The 20,660-nt window shown below is 45.4% G+C and overlaps 1 protein-coding gene across 4 annotated transcripts in view; it reads right to left on the reverse strand.

Annotated features, from left to right (window-relative positions):
* LOC126535873 (scavenger receptor class B member 1-like) overlaps positions 1–20,660 on the reverse strand; it is a 102,008-nt gene that overhangs the window by 25,712 nt on the left and 55,636 nt on the right. For 3 of the 4 annotated variants that reach the window (XM_055073517.2, XM_055073516.2, XM_050182719.3), the window contains exons 2-5: positions 5,997–6,113; positions 4,152–4,246; positions 2,816–2,982; positions 1,409–1,550 (exon numbers count right to left, since the gene is read on the reverse strand). In XM_055073517.2, coding sequence (XP_054929492.1) covers positions 1,409–1,550; positions 2,816–2,982; positions 4,152–4,246; positions 5,997–6,015 — 423 coding nt within the window. In that variant the 5' untranslated portion in view covers positions 6,016–6,113. Of the gene's footprint in view, positions 1–1,408; positions 1,551–2,815; positions 2,983–4,151; positions 4,247–5,996; positions 6,114–14,178; positions 14,338–20,660 lie in introns of those variants that run through there. The other variant, XM_055073515.2, reaches the window with a different exon arrangement.

A 20,660-nucleotide genomic window follows, 5' to 3' on the forward strand; every position in this document is an offset into this window, starting at 1 on the left:
TGGTGTTATTCTGGAAATTCATTTGAAGTGAATACGCCTTGCAATCTCACCGGCTGCAATTTGTAAACTATAGTATATACCATAATGTAGTTCAGAAGATAACTAGTACATTTTTTAATTAGTTGAATATGTGTTTTGATTTCTCGTGCAAGTAATGTCTGCCTCTGAATAATCCAGCTCAAGGACTAGAATTATGTCTCGTGCAACAGGTCATTTTTAAAAATCGTATAAAGCTTTAAAAAATAATTACCCTGTATTGACAGGGAGGTAGCAGCAGCAGCAGCAGCCTGCCACTTTAAATCGAAAGTGGCGTCGCGTGTTTTCTCTCTGATATAAAGAAATAGCTTCTTTTGGGCGAAATCCGGTGGCGCATCCGCTATTCATTGCCTTTAAATTTTTATATAAATTCTGGCGTTTTACGTGCCAAAACCACGATTTGCCTATGGGGCACGCCTGTGCTCCGGATCAATTTTGACCAGCTGGGGATCGTTAACGTACACGCAATGCACGGTACACAGGCGCTCTTGGACTTCGCCCTCACCGGAATGCAGCCGCCACAGGTGGAATCGAACCCGAAAACTTGGGCTCAGCAGCGCAACGCCACTGAGCTACCACGACGGGTCATTTAATTTCTGATACCATGCTATGTCTCGAGAAAAAAGAAGAACGAGAAACTTCCTTCTCCTTCAGCCGAAGGGAACAGAGGGAAATGAAACACCGGTGCTTACGGCTGCAACTGTGACCCGGATGAGGGGCCTCTCAGAAAGTGCTGATGGCCGTGATCCACGAGCTGAGCAGTGCCCACCAAAAAGGTCATGCACCGAAGACGCGTCGCACGAGTTCTCGTTAACAGTTATCGCCCTTGTTTGTTTCTCTAGATTTTCCTCGCATGATTATTTTTTCTCGCTGAGTTAGAACCAGTTGCAATCCCCCCCCCCCCCCCCTCTGTTTTACACCCATACGCACAAACTACTGCTGAACTTGTGTGCTTGTGCCGTTTGAATGATGGGATCCCGGACTGATGAGCGGCACACAGCGAGGGTGCCATCCGCTCCCCGAAACACACAGCTGGTTCCCGTTCGCCGACGGAGCCTTCGCCTACACACTGCATAGCATAGTTGGCGAAACGGAGTGAAGGGATTATTCAGTGTGGACACTATCCACAATTATTTTTATTATTGAAGCTGAATTCGTCATGGAGCATTTTCGAAGTAAGCCGAACCACAGCGAGCCCGTTCATTTCGTGCATAGGCACAGTCGTACAAGCATTGGTCGCTTACGTAGCAATTGACAGAGTATCGCTACTCGCAACATCACTGTCCCACCTGTGTCACGCTGAACGCGCCAATAGAAAAGCAGCTACGGTTTGCGGCGCAGGCAGACGATAGTCGTGGCTGGGACGACTTACGATGAACGGCACGTTGACAGTCGTCACAAGGTCGTCCTCCGTGCCAGCGGAATTCTCCTCGTCGAAATGAAAGATCATCTTCTCCAGGAAGGACACAGTTCCGTTGTCGTTGAACGTGATGTTGTCCTTGAGCCATTCAATTCTGTAGATATGTGTGGTGTAACAAGATATAGACAATCATGGCTAACTGTACCGACTCGCGTGATATGCATGCATATACACCGCAGGAAAAAGTCAACTTCTACAAGTGACACATATGGCGCTCATGTCACACCACTTCCATATAGGTCGCGAGGCAAGTAAATAAACAGGTCTGGTGGGAAGCCTCACCAGACAAACATTCGCCGTACCTTTCCGTGTTTACACAGACAGACCCGCGCGCTGCTGAGTCTTGTTTTCTGCATCTGCTCGTAAACATGCATAGCTGTAAGGTGGATAAGCTTGCAGCGGAGTTCGCATTTAAATGAGAAATAATACTGTCTAAGAGTGGGTTATTTATCATTCGATCAATCCATATTTAGATTACTGACATAATTCTTTTATATATATATCAACAGTCGCGCGTGCCAAATTAAGCGAGTATGAGCTGTAAATTCTAGCGTTTACTTGCCCTAGGTTAGAGGGAGGGAGAGAGAGAGAACGTTTAATGAAACCTGAAGATGGTATTGCCTGACGTGTTAGACGCCTCCTGCAGCAAGATATAGGGCATTTGGTTCGTTGATAGAAAATCAGTTATGAAAGTCATGGGCCTGCTGTTCTAGTGCAGAAGCGCAAGAAAAAAATGGCAGCCGTTCTTTAAACCCCAAGTTCTACACTGCAGATGATGCGACGGTAAGAACAACTAATCCAATGTGTTTATATGTGCCCTTGCAAGTCATGCACATAAACTGCGAAACTCATTAGCTAATCAATTAATTAAATGATGGCAAAAAGCCAGGCTACACAGTGCCGCAGTGCACACCCCCTCACGCTGTATTTGACACTAGTTCATCGAAGACGGCGGTACGATTGAGAGGTTTTTCGCGTAGCAGAAGTACCGCTAGCTCTTAAGTAATTGATGATAAAGCGTAATCAAAAGGGCAGCTAATGATTGACATCGACATACGAGGCCTGCGGCAGGTCTGCTCACTCGCGCGACAAATCCCTCGCGCATCTGTTTTTCCTCCGAAGCAATGCGAGAATCATGGGAAGTGAAACACTGTTGCAAAGATAGGTTGTAGAACGCACTCGAATTTCTGTGGCCATTCAAAGACGTCCCTGCCAAATGTTTGCTGCTTGTAGACCACTATACATGGGGCCACGTGGGTACACGTTGCGCATTTGTGCCCATGTAGCCTAGTCGACTGGACCTAAACGATTTTTGCCTCTTGGCAATCTAGAGTTGACGACTAGCAGACATCTGCTCACCGGTAAGAGTAAGGACCCATTTGGCGTAGGCGAGGGTTGGCCCTTCCCGCCTTGACCGCCTCCACGTTGGTGATGTTGAAGAAGTACAGGTTGGCTGACATGTCGAAGCAGGAGCCCACATCTTTCCACACGCTGAAGGCTGTGGAGCCCGGTGTTATGGCCACTTGCTGCAAAAATGGACAACGCACGTTCATGTGCTGTAAACGCTGGCGCCCACGATGCGCGAGAACTGCCCTCAGATGGCAGCTAAGCACAGAGCTGTGTACCTTCTCGTTCGATATCAGCTGCAACACGATAGGTCAAAGGGGCTCCAATATTGTCAGGCGGCGCAGGCATATGATAAATTGGTCTGATAAATACCAGTAATTGGAATGGTGTTCTCACATTTTTCGTATTGCGCCGCCGCCGGGCATTCTTGGAGTCCCTTCGACTACGGGCACCATGTTGAAGCAGGCTCACATTGAACGCAACTGCACATCGTACTTGGCGGCTAGGTAAGGGAAAGGAAGGTAGGGGGGGGAGGTGATGTGGTGGTGTGTAGGGGAGGGGGGGGGGGCGGGCGCTTGCCAGCCACTGAGCGGCTTGGCTATGTATCCTCCGCAATGGGAGCAATCCCACCTTATGTTCTCCTCTCACACTCTCACCCCAGCCACTACTGCCACCAATGAGAACGTTTTTTTATGCTGCAATGTTATTTTAAGCTGCTTCGTTCTTGGAAAACACAGTGGGCAACCGCTAACTATACTGAACTCAGTGGCACGCCTTATATGCGATCGGCTCCTACGCTTTCGATAGGCAGATGCTGGCGCTAGGGCAATCTGGCTCGAAATTCTCTGAGAGGCCACATTCAAGTTCGGTGTACTGTGATACCATACACTATATTGACCGATGGATAATTTAAGTTCGTGAACGTATTTTGCACTACTTGCATCAGACTTGGCTGCGCAACTTTATTTTGTACTACTTCAAAAGCTTTTTATTCGTAATATGATTTATGCAGGTATCCCGAGTACAAACAAACAAACAAACAAACAAACAAACAAACAAACAAACAAACAAACAAAAATAAGAAAACTCGCTGCAGTAGCTGTCATATAGACACTGCCTCAGAGATATAAATTTTGTAGCGCATTCAAAAAAACGTACTCGCTAAGATTTTGAAGTGAGCAATTCATAAACGAATCTCTGGAGAGCGATATATGTGATACTATCAAATAGACTTCGAATGAAAAAGAAAAATAATTTTAGGCTTGAACTAAGGTGACAATACATTTGCTAGCAGTAGTAGCCTGTCTTGCAAGTGCTGGGAGAACATTAGAAAATGATTCCGTCAAACCTTGTTCAGGAGGTCCCCGTAGAAGTCGTCAAACTCGATCAGCACGAATACCGAGAAGATGGCCACAATCAGGGAAAACGCGCCACAGCATATTCCTGCGACGAAAACAAGATAATTATGTGGCAGGTGATTGATCGTGGTCGTCAATGGAAAGAACTGTTACACGCAGCATGCATTATGCCACAATACCTTTCTTATCGTAAATTTTAAAGAAATTAACCAAAGAAAACAAAAAAGCGCGATATGAGAAGTGAGGCCTTTCCGGGACATAATGAACAACGTCTGAAGAAGAAATAAAATGAAGCTATGATCTACTTGCTCACGAACACATACTTTTCTGTCGCTAATACAAATGCGAATGACATCCACTCTGAAATGCCCTGACGTAAGCTTTATAAGCAGTTATTAGAGTTCAGAGAAATCACGAGGAAATATTGAAAAAAAGTGAAAGACAACGTCGTGATAGTAGCGACAGTGACACGTGCGGACCAAAATATCATATAGCGATCAGATGCACTTAGGACGTACGCAGCAGGCTATGCAATACACCAGTGTATGGTAAAACTGTCTGAGTTGTCATTTAGAAAAGAGACTGAGACGTACCTTTACAAGAGAACGCACTATATATCAGTAATAATTTATTATGTCTAAGCGTCAAACCACAGCTTGGCTGTAAGACGAGGCAAGCCGCAGTGGTGGGCTGTGAATTAATTTTGACCACCTGGTCTTCTTTGACAGTTACTCACTCCACGGCACACGTACGTTTTCGCATTCCGACGACTGCCTCGGTATTGTGTTAATAAAGCAAACATGGGGAGATTAACCAAATAAATTTTGTGGCAGCCTATAGAAACAATGCTCCTTTACTTAAAATGCCGCAAGTTATCTTACAAAAAGAAAAGAAAGAGAGCGCATCAGCTCGCTTAGTAACGAAACCACGCGCCTTTTGGCTAACATCGCCAACCCATCAGCTATTAGCGTACGCACTCAGACATTTTACTTACAGCAGTGACAAACCTTTATAGGACGGACAATGGGTCACAAACGCTACATCATCAAACTATGCATTTCTTAAATGACATTCAAGTTATTACAAATCATAAATCTAAGAAAATATTAAAGCCGTAATTACTTCAATTCCTTTTCACGCCGTTTCTAGCCCCTCAAATATACTGGCGAATAGTTTAAAAATATAATAAATTGTAGTGTTTATTTTTAGTGTAGAGGTGTATATGTACGTATATAATGGTCGTTTGCATACATATTTTGTATATTTTGTCACGTGTGTACGAGTTCTTGCACATTTAACTGTTCTTCCCTGAGCGAGAATATGAATTGTGCATTGTGTGTTCTGCATATGTATGTGCTTATTTATTCTAGCTATAATTGATAAATACTTGTCTTCCGCTGCCACATCTTGTGTGCAACTGTCTTCAAAGGTGGTGGCGCCCCGTCAGGCGCTGCTGCATCTTGTTGACTTTCTAATTGTGAAGAGGCGCACTTAAGTACATGGTCTTCAAATCAAAACCAAATTGACAGAGCGTCCTTCTTCAGCGGACCCTTGATGCAGTAAATAGACTAGCGACAGTTGCGCTGGTATTTCCCCAAACGGGCATCTATGACTGTACCAGTCGCGGCGCCCTGTAATGGGTCGTCAATGAACACTCGAAATTACCGGTGAATCCGCGAATTGGATTTACACGAACTAAAAAGCGAAATATTCGATCGGCTTTCGATTTCTAGAATATTTGCGCATAATCAAATAAAATGTTAAGCATGCGCGGGTCGCGAAACAAGTAGAGTTCTTGAACGTCGACCTTGTCCTTTCCGAGTCAATACACTTGCCTGTTTTCTTGCTGAACATCGCTAGCCTTGGTGCTGCGCGCTCTACGGACCACTCCCCTGACGATGGATCCTTTCTCCGACTCTCATTGTTTCCTTAACTTTGGCGCCATGCTTATCCTGTGGAGAATTGGGAAGAGAACAGAATGAAACTGAAAATAGCAATTATGGGTCTGCGGTCAAATGCAACAGTGATTTCGCACGCAAATTGTGAAACCCGATTTGCCAGCGCAGAGATCGAACACATCTCGGCTGTAAATAATAATAATAATAATAATAATAATAATAATAATAATAATAATAATAATAATAATAATAATAATACACACGTCGTACGGGGTCATCGCATGCGCACAAAGGATATTGATTATTGATCATTATAAAGGCACACTGCAAACTACACGCATCCGTGAGTGCTGTTATTTCTTGTTTGTCTTATTTACCGGTGGCATCCAAATGGCGCTAGGCTGTGGGTGGTTGTGGAAGGTTAAATAACACTTCGGCACACATAAAATTGACGCAGGCTGCGTCACGACGCGTCATATAACGAAGAATCGTCGAAGAGCGAGTTCCACTGACGGCATCGTAGCTGCACTGAAATTGCACGAGGTGACGCGCTGTTATCAGTGTTCCTCAGGGCTGGAAATACTGAGCGCTGAAGCGGCCGCCTCCGGCGTTTGGCCGTACGCTCTTAAGGCAGCGAAGACGATCGTTTGGACGCCGTTTGTCCTCATTTGAATTCTGTCGCGGTAATTAGAGGTTTGGAAGGACAAATAAAGGCGCTGTACATCGTGCAACTCCCTCTCTTGAAAAATACCCTGCTGCTGCGAGCGACGAACTGGTTGGTGGCATTTAATTTCAAGGAAGTCGCTTTCACAGCGTACACAATCATTGTCGGGATTTCACAGATTGGGAAGCCACCCTTGGGCTACGAGACGCACCGTATACTGGACGGTTCCAGATTTACATTGTTCATTCTGGATTATACTTAACCAGCATCAATATTTGAACACACTGGTACTTATTGCGCTCTGACCTAACAGAACGCGGCAGCAGTGGCAATGGACCGAGGTCACAGCCTCGTGCACAGCAGCAGAATGCCTATGGATACGGAAAAAAAGAAAGAAGGAAAGAAAGAAAGAAAGAAACGAACAAACAAACAAACAAACAAACAAACAAACAAACAAACAAACAAACAAACAAAACGTTTCACCGAAACCTGCTGAACACATTCGTTATAAAATTCGCCATTGTAAGAGTTCAAATTCTGAATAAAATTGAGGTAGTTGCTTTGTTGCTTGTTTAAAAAAACTACGTAATAAGTGTAAAATTTTTTATAAATATGCAGCAATTTTCCTTCCCCTCTCAGAGAGAGAGATAGAGAGAAAACGAAATAGAATATGTGTTATCGTGTGATCCGGTGGAACTTGTAAAGTTGATCCACCTGCGGGTTTCTCTCCACCTTGCGGGTTTCCGTAGAACTATTACGTCAAAGTTGATCAAGGGGAAAAAAAAAAAAAAAACCGGCACGGTGGAAACCAGATGGAGTCAGGTTCCTCCCAAAAGTGTCTCGTTCCCTCTTTCAATCGACGGCTAACGTCAAAGCTCTGTAAAGCTATCCTTCAACACTCTTGATGACGCTGAGGTCCGCAACAGGCAGTTTGGGAAGCACAGGCTAAGAAGGAGGCAGATGAAGAAAGGCTTAGGGGGATACTTCGCCGGATGCCCGGATTAACAGCTTGACTGGCCTTATGGTGCTCTCAAAATAGGCCGACTCTATTTCGTCGTCACGGCAAATGAATGCCCTCAGTATTGAGCTTCTTTACCTTTCCCAGGTGCACTGACTGCTCATCGACACTAATGTCACCTTTACCTGAACAAGACAGGCTCACAGAATTTGAAGCAAGATATGTCGCTGTAGCCGACATTTCGACATGTGCCCTCGTCTTCGTCAGAACCACAAGGAATACAGTTACCTTTCTCGAAACGTTGGATATCCATTGGTCGACCACAGTTGAAGAGCATCACAGGAATACTGAACCACCATTGAACTTTTCTTCTCTTAGTTGTTTATAGTATTTATTTCCAACTAAGCACTTTCCCACGGGCTTTACCTTCAATATTGACTTTTTCAGAAGTGAATTTTTGTTAATTTTTTCACCGTCACCAGGAATTCCACCTACCTCACTATTAGTTCTCGATACCGATACACTGTCGTCCGACCCGCGTCGCATGCTTCGCAAGCAGCGCTATAAGCGTTGGTGTTACCGCTTCCCGCTCGGAAGATGCCCCAGTCTCAGACGAAAGGCTGAAGGTTTGACTTCCAACTAGACCAGATGCAGAGCGTTTGCCGTATTTTACCACGCTTGTTTTATTACATTATGACGAGCTGTGCCCCATTCCTTTCTTTTTTCTTGTTCATTGTCTCTCCCTGGACAAGCCCATAATATATGGCTGACGCCTCTTTGAGCATTACCACGGGCAGAAATTATATCGATGAGCATTCAGTGTCTTAACGGCCTCGAGCTCGGAACAGTCACTGTTCTCTCTCTCTTTCACTCTCCATTCCCCTCCCCACCTGTAGGGTAGCAAACTGGACTCAGTCTGGTTAACCTCCCTGCCTTTCCTTCTCTCCCCTCTCTCTCTCTCTCTCTATGGGAACAGCATATTTCTATAATATCCACATTTTCATATGCAACGAACAGAAGCTCAAAGTCCGGTATGTGGCGTTGCGGCATAGATGAAATGTTCTTGTTTACAAGAATAAAAGAGCCAGGAGAACAACCGGTGGGAAAAGAAAGCACATCGGCCGTGAGCATCCCCAGCTGCCTCACGCGACTATGATAAGCCTCTCAAGTAACTCGCAGCCAGAGGCGTAGACAAAGATTCCTACAGAAGCATAACAAGGAAACGAGAAGGCGGGAAAGAAAAAACGAGTCTCCTCGCGATCGGTGCGTTTGTAACCCATCGCACGATGGGTAAACGACACGCGAGCTTCTGCATTCATATACGTTCCCGGCGGGAGAATTTAGCCTTGAAACGTAATGAGGCCCACTCGGACTTTCGCACGGGGAAGGCATCGAACGAATATTTGTTGCCGCGAAAGCCCTTCTCAGTGCCAAACTGTCGGCCTCTTCCGTAGAGGAAAGGAAAAAAAGAATGCTCGAACGAAGTTGAGTTTCGGTTATCACGCGAGTACACCATCGCGAGGCAAGAGGAAATTACGTGTTCATTTGCTATTGTTCGACTGCGTTATCTATGAGAGGATGACCTAACCCCCCGTTTTTGACATTATCGCGCATTTATGCACTCGTATGTCCACAAAGCCTGATCTCTCTTACTACGTATGACGGTAGTAATGAAGCACATTTTATTAGTTATCAGTATACAGGGTGTCCCAGCGAACTTTAGCCAGAGTTTAATATGTGAAAGCTAAGTAGGTGGATAGAACAAAGGTAATGTTTGCCGTCGCTTGGAGACCCAATGTTTTTATTTTTTTCATTTCACCTAATTAGATAGGTAATTAACTTATTTGTTCATTAATTCTCAAATAATATGATTAGAGGGAAGATGTCAGGGAGAAAATTGTAGAACGGCATGAAAAACTCCCGGTACAGCTTTCTGTTGCTCAATACGTGCTATATACAATGTGTATTTCCGACCGTGAAACAAGCCAGCAAATGCACGCAAGATTGCCACGCGGCTGGCCGCTCGAGGCACTTCGCGTGCGTTTATTCGCGGGCTTCTTTCACACTCGGAAAAACACTTATCTAGCACCTATTGAGCAACAGAAAGCTGTACCGGGAGTTTTTCATGCCGTTCTACAATTTTCTAATTGACGCTTTTCATCTAATTATAATATCTGATAAGTCTTAATTAATTAGAACTACTGATGTAATGAGGTAGAATTAAATATGTAATTCGAGTATCTCCAAGCGACGGCAAACAACATTACCTTGGTTCTGTCCAGCTACGTGGCAATACCATATTTTTAAACTCTGGCAAATGTTAGCTGGGACACCATGTTAAGGTCCCAAGGATATACAATGTGCAGTATGAGGGACACGTAGGCGAGGTAGCCGGACTTACGTTGACCAGTTTGGGATGTTTGACGGGCAGCGTAATGTACAAGGTCTCTTAAAGAAGTGTGAAAGCGCGAGCTAGTAGTCGGTGCGGATCCATCTGCACCGGCACAGAGACCAAACAGCAAGGCAGATTTTGTTGAGGCTCTTGCCAAGATGTGTAAAGTGCTACTTCGATCGCTCTTATACTGACGAATCTCTGCCAATGATCTGACAGTGCATTTTAGTTCCATTCTTACGAGTTCACTTTTTAATCACTTAACGCATGCGCGGCCGAAAGTGTATGATAATTCCCACTCCCCACAAGACACCTTCTCAAGGGTATGTTTGCGTATAACACAATAAACTCAAGTAGTTGGCAGTCAGCGCTTGTCCTGTGTTCCTCCCTCGTCCGTATTTATTTCGCGCTTTTTTCGCCTATGGATACAGGTTTTAAGTTTTTAGCGAACAAGAAGGGACGAGAGACAGAGGTACGACGCGGACACAGCGCTGTGTCCGCGTCGTACCTCTGTCTCTCGTCCCTTCTTGTGTGCTAAAAACCTAAAAGTTATAGAATACCAACATGCCCAAACCTACGCTCTGTTAAGAACGGCCCGCTGACGTGCAAGTTTTGCCAACCAGTTGCGACCGCGGGCGGCAACTTTTCCTGGAGCGTCGCCGCAAACCTCTAGCCACGGCGTGACTAAGTCGACTGTGTGTCGAGAACAATACGCGCGTCCTCAACTCTCCGTCGCTGGAGCCGAGTTCGACGAAGCAGGCTTTGTGCCTGCACTCGCCACCGCCGCCCTGGTCTGCCGCGAGCGGGGAAGCGTCGCGGGAACGTCGACGGAGACCCCTTCCCACGCACCGTTCTTGCAGTAAGCCCCGAGTTCTACGAAGTCCGTGTGACGTCGGTTCCGGACCATGAACCTGTGTGTGTGTGTGTGTGTGTGTGTGTGCGTGTGTGTGTGTAAGTCGTCCCGCGGAGAGGCGGCTTGTTTACGATGACTGGACGAACGTTTCCGTCACCTTGGAATCGAGGGGGGACCGAGTGTTTATAAACCGCTGTTGTGCGGATGCTAGAGACACTCTCTCAAGTAGTCATGTTAGACTGACACACTCTCTCAAGCAGTCATGCTAGACTGGTGAACTGCATGTAAATACTGTAAATAAATCCATATTCCTCGTTCTCGATGAGAAGCAGTCCTTCCCCCTTCATCAACGTCTTCAGCGTGGATAAGTTGGACGACGGCATGGGCCAGCTACCTTCTAATTCATGCCGGACTACAATCTTGACAACGGGTTACGAGCGATGGGATTGAGCCCCCAATCCTGACAGCTCTTTCAAGTCCCAGCTAACTTCAGTCAAACCTTAAAAATATACTGAAGCACTCTACGAGGACGCGACCAAATGCATATTGTTGGCTATTGTATGGAACAATTCACAGTATTTCTTGTGTTCTGCGTAATTTCATAATTAGTCAAAATTAATTAACCAACTTCGCCAGTATTAACTTCAGGGCAGTACTTCCCATAAGAAAGTTGGGGGGAGCTCTCGAGAACATATAATGCAGTAGCTTTGAACTTCCTACTTGCTACGTAATAATTTTTTCTCTGCCTTATGCAAAACCCGCTAAATATGGAAGAAAAAGCACGTGACATGCTCGCTTGCGAGCCACGATTGGAGTTTTTTTAAACGTGCCGCGTATGAACGAACTGCGCATTTAGCCAGGTGCTTAAAAAGTGACAGGGCATCGACGCAGGCGTTGGCCGCTCGAAGCGGCAGTACACCAGTCTAAATGCACTGTCCATTCATAAGCGACACGTTGGAGAGCACTGCAATAGCGGCGCACAAGCGACCATGACACGAGTTCTTTTTTCTTTGTCATATTACAGCGAAGCTGTATATGGCTAGCCAATTCGTCCGTCCATCCGTCCCTCTGTCGGTCCCGCGTACGCCGAAAACTCCTCCGGTGCAACCCCATGTGCATGCGCGAAAGAAAAAAAAAAGAAAGAGGTGTGAGATTAGCCAACACCACCTAGATAGCGCAAGGCCTGTGTACTCCTATCCATGACACCACGCTAACTGGCCCAAAATTTCTATTGACAGGGTTGGCCTGATGGAAGCGGTGACGTCAAAATCCCCGTTACCTACTCGTTAGCGTCCCTGTTAGATTCTATGGCAGTCGTGCCAGGTAACATGACGCCATGGATCGGAGTGAAAAAGGTCTTGTGCTATTGATCTGGAGTTGGATTGGTTGCACGAGTAGCGACGTTGCTCTCCGTCGTAGCAGAGCGTGCGTGCAGAAGTTTCTCTTCAGCTCGAAATGGATAGGCCACGCGGCATACGCACTACTTAGGAGCAGGCAGCTTTTGATCAGCAAAGCCGCGATCAGAACCGATGCTGCAGCCTGAGGACAACAACAGGTTCGTGCAGCCAAGAGCAAGCAGCAACTGCGTACCGAGGATCCAGCAGCGTACAAAACCGCCGTTTAGTGAACCGTCGGGATTAACTCAGTGATAAAAACCGGGGCTGAACGTTTCAGCTGCGTTGGTCAACCATCTGTACGGAGTGCTTGGGCGGTGATTTTTTTAGCGGGCTTTCTTTGGGACACAGAAAAATGATCACGTAACAAGTAGGAAGTTAGAATCTGTTGAATTAAATGCTTCAGAGACGGATCTACAACACTTTCATTGGAAGTTTTGCGCTACAGTGAATACATGTGTAGTTGGGTAATTAATTTTGAATAATTATGCTATTAAGCATAATATATGAATAGCATGACTTGCTCTGTTGAATGTATATGGTCGCGTCCCCCTAGAGTGCTTCGGCATATTTTTAAATGTTCATTAAAGTTAGCTGGCGCACCCCGTACAGTGCGTTCTTCCATTCCGCCCTAGGAAAATTCAACCGAGGTGGCAGAAGCAGGACATGGCAGACCACACGCTCAGTGAGAGAACTCCATAGCCAGTGAGCCACCTTGGCCGTCGTAGTTATCAGAATTATAAATGCAATGACTTAGACCCACAATGAGAACTGTTCAGGGCTACGTTGATGAGAAACCAACGAAGATTGATTTTGGTCGAAGGAGAAAATTAGGCCCGATTAAACAGCGGCGGTACAGTGAGAAAGATATAGTAAGCCTTTGGAAGTACAGCGCGGCGTCTGATAAGGAAAGAGAAAGAAATTCGTAAAAAACAGCGGCTTTACATAGACGTGATATAGCTGATGAATTATTACACCGACATCACTTGATCCACGAATGATCTTTTTAAGGCGAAAGCCATAAGTGGCTCGTTGCAATGGCTCCTACACGAAAAGAGTGGCATGTAACCCAGTTAGACAAAGTTATCATCAGGAATCTCACATAGCCCCGTAAGTAAGCAAAAGTGCAATGGCTGAATATGAATGAAGAAAGAAAGAAAGAAAGGAAAAACCTTTAGGTAGTGCATTAGGTGCTCGCATGTTTCGTTAAGGAGGTTGACCTACAGCGCCATAAGTTTACTTCACCTTGCGGCTCGTTATGTCTTGCAAGGAGTCTGACCCCTCCGAGAGTATAACTTAATGCACTACCACGTGCGCAGCAGACTTTCGCCTCCACGTGTTACAATAGTGTAATATGCTGCCGAGCTTTTTCTTTTATTATGCCGCTTCCTTAACGGTTTAATTATTTAGCCGCAGCTGTAATTGTCATAGCAGTTCCTACCAACTTTGCCAAAGACGGTCGTGCACGACACATCTTTGATTTCCCTCCTGAATACAAGTAATATTTGTGAACTCATTCCGCTCGAGCAGTTGGAGATTCGGCCCCGACGCATATACTTTTGTTTTACGTCATTAGCTTCCTTACTGACAATTAAGCTTGAAACTAGCACCTGTGTTGAGGGAAAGTCTCTTTCTCAGATAAAGTTTATTTCATTATTATTTCGAATGAATGAAGAAAACAAAACGCCAGTCTAACACTACTTTCCAAGTAAGAATAAGTAAAAATTTGGTGTTTGAAAAGAAGAAGAAATCACTTTTCTTTTTTTTCGTGAAATGAACTCGGTAGTTGACGGTTAAAGGCAGCACATGTCATATGACTTGACACAGAATGGTACAAGTTCTGAAGCAGCATACTCACACCTTGATAGCGCGCTCGAATGCCCACTTGCTAAAGACAGCTTTCAAACCTGGCTTTCGGTTCAGTTCACGCCTCTCGATGCTGTGCGATCAACGGGAGTACAGCAAGCGTGCAGCGATAGAGGAGTCACGTTGCTCCAACGAGAGCCATTCAACAGCTGAAGTCCTTGAGACTACGGTGAGGTTATTAGGACGGGAGCGGCAGGTGACGCAGACGCCGAATGGTGGAGAGAGGAAAGCCACGACGCGGCGATTTCTCACCATCCGATCTTCGGAAGCGGAATAATGTGCGAAATGCTCGCGGCATGTGACGTGGACGTAAGCACAGTTCAAACCAGGCCTACGCATGATATGATGCTGTCGCCTACAGTACAGGTTTTATCATGCCCGAAGACTCGTAATTTGCATTCGGCATCCGACGGCGATTTCCTCATCGGTAGCGATAACATCGTAAGTGGGGTAAGTTAAAAACGCATAGGTGGGGTTTCCAGTCTATATAAGGACCCTATAGCGCAAAACGTTCAATGATATTTGTAGTCAGTATTGCTAAGCTAATAGTGTAATGTAGATCCGCCCATAATCTTGGCTGTTACCAAAAGTCGTAACAAAAAAAAAAGGTTTTACGTCAAGTATTACGCCATGCTACGAGCGATATCCGCAGCACTCTTTAACTCGGGGTGTGTGAATACGCTCCAAGAATTATGCCTTAAGGGCAAGCCTTTATCGCAATAAAAAAAAAAAAAAGAATATTCGCAGCTTTAGAATAACAAATCGAATAGTGGTCAGTATTCGTCAACGCGAATATTTTAAATGCGTAAAGATTTTCACGCCTACCCAACGAGAAATATGTCCGTCACGTAAGACAATGAATGATGCCCTCTTAAAAATTGGCTCAAACCCGCTTAAGGCAGAGGATACAAGCGCTCAGGAAAGTGAATCTAACAGTGCATACATTCATTGAAGTCACCCATACAACACACAGAACATCATATGTTTCATTAAAGAATAAGGTCAAAGCAAGCATCCGAACCATCAATAAAACATTGCATATCCCCTAAGCAAATGTAGTGGGCGTATTGCAACAGCTTCGCTAAATTAACCCTAATTTCCCTTAACACCAAAGGTCATGGGTTAGACTTCCACCAAAGGTTGAAGGTTCGAGTGCCTTACTTAACTGTATCTTAATTAAGTATGGGTTATTGACTTCACCTAAAGTAACACCAATGGTCGGGGTTTCGAGTACCGTAATGAACTCTATCTTAATTAAACCTGCTTTATCATTTTCGCTATCAAACATGATAAGCGAACGACCGATTAGGTTTATAAGGGTTTATGCTGCTCTGATCAAGCTGCATAACATTAATAATGACACAGGGCTGCTTGGAAATCATAATGTGGCACAATGCTTACGCATACTTAGAAAACCACCAGAGGAGTTTCTGAACTTTTTCGAATACTTCTCGAATACATCGAAATGTCAGCTGCAGTCAATCAAACATAATATTGGAGCAAAAGTACGGTAAATTTCCACCTCCGCGGGCATAGTATGGACATAAAGCATGAGAACTTGCGTAGTGGTGCAGGCTACGTCACTTAGGTTGCCATAATTTACAGGCTACACAACAATCATTCGCACTCTCTGAAGAGTCTTGTGCATGCGAAGGAACTAATTGTTTACTCCTAATGCCCCATTTGTACTTTTAATAAACGACGCTTCATAACGTCCTAAGTAATGACAGAAACTTGCTAATTTTAGGAATACTAGGATGTGAACATCGTTTTATATTAGTTGTGATAACGGCTGCTCATTATTCGGAAACTATACGGGCACTATTTGATATTCGATTCCATCCTACTCCTACTCTTAACGCATGCTTTAAATTATGACTTTAAGCACGTGTGCGCGCGATCCCAGTGCTCAGACATCTTTATAGTACAGGCTTGCGCGCGCTTTGATTCTGAACATCAGATGTTCAATATCGAAAGATACTGCGGCACTTCTAATGTGCTAAAGAGTACAGATTAGCTACAAAAGGAGTATTGATATGCCTTTTCTTGCGGGAGTGCGTGTTCTATATTTAACTCCATTTTAGAACGTTGTTGCACGCCTCGGTGGTGTGCGTTCCCTCTGCTCGTATCCGAGTAAGGCGAGTCGGGCTTTATCGGAGAGTTCGAGAACCCTCGGAAATGAAATTAGGTGGGGAATATACCGCAAGAGGGTCGCCGCTGCCTTTGTTCTGTGTATCTTTCGTAATTAAAAGCTCATCCATGGACTTTGTTGTTCGTCATTGTCGTCGTTGTTGTTGTGCTTGTTGCATAAAAAACGATTCGATGTAAGCTTCCTACCGCAAATGTCGCGCTTCACGAGCAACGGCATTGAATGCAACGCATTCGACGCCCTAGCGGCGCAGCATACAAACACTCCGATATTCCAGCAAAAATATAGCAGGGCGCGCATCGTCGCAAGTCTGATAAGCTTTTTCCCCGAAAACGATCTCGGGCCCCGTCGTTATTGTGCGCGTTATCACCTTTCTTTGTCGAAAGCCAAAAACAAGTGATTACATAAGTCCACGCGACACAACGAAACGAGGAATACACCCACCGATATTGCTGTTCGTTTTTGTGCTCTTTAGTGCGAAGCATTCTTTGCCTCATTCTTGTCACTTTACGGTAGGTAGGTAGGTTCCTGTCTTGCCTCGCAATAATGAGAAGAAACTAATCTGTAACCGAGAGTGGAATCGCAACTCTGCCGTGGAGCGCATCAGCCCGGTGTTCTAACCACTAGGCGAGGATCGCACGCATATTTCTCTCGCTCCAAAGGCAGCCAGCTCTTTTGAAACCCTCGGCGCGACGTGGGCCACGTGCCTCTCTCTCATCTTCCTTGCGACAGACCGTGCTTTGAGGCGCCGTGTTAGTTTCCAATATCTCCGGGACCAGCACACAATCCCCAGCAGTTTCTTCGTAGCAGTTTAGGCGACGTAGAAACTCTGCGACGTTGTACTAACTTCAAGATCGCCTAAGTTAACCATGTTTCAACATTTCTTCTGTTGAGTTCATTTGCCATTGTCGTTTCAACATATATATACCACATGACATAGCCATATGTGGGTACGATTGTATAACGCGTAGTCGTTGATGACATAATCCGTGTTTTTCTCACTTACGCTCGTCCACTACCCATGCAGAACCCAAGAATCGTCGTGTCGTAAGTTCGCGTCGAACGGCCGGCACAGGTATTATATGCCTTTGCTACCATACGATCGTCTTCGACGTGCTCGTCGTCGTACTGCTGTCGTCACACACACGTACGCTCGCGGCCCGCACGCACAACCACTCAATTTGCACAAAAACGGTTTTTCTGGTAACGATTTGCGGAACCCCAAACAATGCTTGATAGCCAGATACCTGCAAAATGCTGCGCATAAGATCGATTCCTACAGTGCATGGAATCTGCACATGTTTTTTATTTTATTTTCACAGTTTAGCGACACAATTGTTATCCCCCTCTCCACTGACCTGTGCATGTTGAACATCAATATTTTTTAACCATTAAGAATGAAACGCCATGCATTCGAATCCAAGTTTCTGAGCGCGCGCACCATATATCTGTTGCATAGCCAAGGTTCTCTATTTGGCAGAGTGACGAAGTTACTTTAGTTGTGATGGCGGCAGCCGGTCTTCGTAATTCTTGAGGCGTATAGCACATCGCAAAAAAAAAAAAAGAAAGTGTACAACGAAAGCAAATAAGTTCAGCAGGGGTCCGAAATGTTGCTACCCGTTCTCTCCACGGGCAAGCACGGACACGATGATGCGCAATAGTGCAAAAAACCCGAAGGAACAAAGGTGGGAAATGTTGCTGGACGTACTCCAATTCCGTTCTCGAACGATACTGCGTGGCCTTTCCCGATCTTTTACGGGCAGCTTTCCAGAAAGGAAACAGATGAGCGTGAGGCGCACGACAACGACTGGAATAAAGTATGTCATCAAGAGCAGCTTAGGAGAGGATGCCAGCATAAATCCGTGCTTTTTGCGCGCGACTGCGTTCTCGAAGACCGCCGAGCATGCACTTGTAGCCGAGCTGTTCGTGCGAGATTTGGAGTCAACGCCTATTGTTTCCGCGCGTTTCTTGTGACGCCATGTCGGCTGCATACGCGCGCACCTGGCGAGCTCCGGCCGCCTCATAAGGTCGAAACATCGCGGCGCGTAGCGGGAGCTGACGACAGAACGACGCAATTGCAATGTCCGACATCAAGTATAGGGAGGGTGAAGTCAGAAGGAACCAACAGGAGAGCAAATGAACCGATATCAGTCTCAATAGTTGGTTGCCAGACCATATCATGAATAATGTTAGATATCCAAGCCAGCTTAACTAGTGTGTTCTTTTAGGCCGGCGGCCCGCCGAGGAAGCCTCGCATTCCAAAGCACGGAACATTTACTAGGTTGCCTGACGCCCAAAACATTTTGTATTACTCTTTTCCGTACGTTGTTTGTCACCAGAAAGTCTGTTCATACTCCTATGAACTCCAAAAGTTCAGAAGAGCACCGGCAAAATAATTAGCTGTGGATCAAGCTGGTGCGAAATACACACACACGCTCTTTCACTCCATCTCTCTCTCCATGCGCGCGCATGAAGAAGGGCGACAGCCGCATCCGGCACACGGATGGGATGTGGTATGTAGTTTCACGGGCTCAAGTTGCGGAACCTGAAAACAATCTATAGTTATACTGTTGGGAACAATTGCTCGACCCCTCTGTTTGTTGTGTACAACTTTATAGTTTTTAGCTCATGATCATATACATATCTGGCTAATTAGTACTGGTTAGTTACTCCGTTATGCGAAATTATTGTTTTAAGAATGCTGACGACTATAGTATACACGACAGCCAGAAACACACAGCTGGTTCTATTCCCGAAGTTCTCCGTCTTATTCTTTATTTTGTAAATGCTTACCCGCATTCAGTTGATGTTTTCAATGTTGACGTAATGTACAATTTTGAAGCACCCGTCTGCAGCATGAACAGAAAGAAAAATAACTCCGATTCTGTCGGTTGGTTTGGTCGCGCCTGTTCTTCTAACCGAGAGGAGAGATAATCACGTTTGATTAAGCGGATGGCCCTATTGGCCTAAGCAGGGGGTAGGCAACGAATTCCGTCCAGGCGGCCGGAGCACTTGCAGACGAAATCATTTATGCGCTGGCATGCGCATTCAGATAGGAGCCCCAACGAAAAGGCTTCTTCTCAAAACTTGGAAAAGTTTCCAAGGGTGTCCAGCGGTGGCCAATTAGCGAAATGCCCCGGTTATAGACGAGTATTACGTACATAATGAATACCACATTGAAAGCTGCGCTGAACAGACGCAGGAACCACTGTTGAAATCCCTGAAGTAGACCGTATCTAAGATGAAATTACTGCACAGTCCTGCCATATACTTATGCGATAGCCTGCGCATTTGTACATCTGCCATCGGATGAAAATATTTTGCAGTGATGTACAGAGGGCAAAGACAGTTAAGGTTTTGGTGAAGAGGAGCATTAACGAGGATACCATAGGTCCCGTTTAGAACATGTGGTGCGTCCTCGTTCTTGGTACTTTTGCTGCGCATCGCTATGAGTTCCTGATTAACAGCTTTAGAACAAAGAACGTCGCTAGAGCCAATATTTCGGCAAAGGGACTTGCCTTCGTCAAGGCAGCTGCTCTGACGAATACAAGTCCCCTTGTCTAAACATTGGCTCCAGCCCGAGACATCCAATTGCCTCGACCACTGTTCATTGCTTCAAGCGTCCATTTTCCTGTGAACTGTCTTGTTTGCTATAAGTGAATGTAAGATAATGATAAAATTTCGGGGTATTACGTGCCAAATTCACAATGTGATTATGAGGCACGCCGTAGTGTTGGATTAATTTCGACCAGCTGGGGTTCTTTAAAGCGCACCCAGTGCACGGTACACGGGCGTTCTTGCATTTCGCCCCCACGATTTTATTCCCCTACCTCGTGCGTAGCAACACAACGCCACTAAACAACTACGTCATGTGCATGCAAGATGTGAGTGTTATCACGCGTAATATTTACGCACTGATCTACGACGCATTCATCCTTCTTAAAGGACAGCTTCATAAATGAGCGAAATAAGTGGCCATAAAAGAGTGCATTGCTCAATACACTGAAATAAGTTCTTCGACTTATTGCAAACTGCTATGTGTTTTGCCTTTATCTGTTTGATCTCGAATAGTAAGACCCATAATTTATCCAGTTTTCCTGGACATGCGGCTGCTTACAGATTATACTGCAAGGCTCTTTACTCAAGCTACTGCAAGAAAGCCTTTTTTCTTTTTTAAGTACATTTCTCTCCCTGGTGAGCCGGATGACATGTGAACTGCAGATGCTACATGGCTTTCACTGTCGGTGTTTGAAGGCCCCGTTTAGCTGCGTGTTTCGTGAAAGTGTACTATGGCGTGGCGAACAATGCTCCCTTCACGGTAGACA

The sequence above is a fragment of the Dermacentor andersoni genome, chromosome 4 (assembly GCF_023375885.2).
Source record: "Dermacentor andersoni chromosome 4, qqDerAnde1_hic_scaffold, whole genome shotgun sequence".
NCBI classification, from domain to species: Eukaryota; Metazoa; Arthropoda; class Arachnida; order Ixodida; family Ixodidae; genus Dermacentor; species Dermacentor andersoni.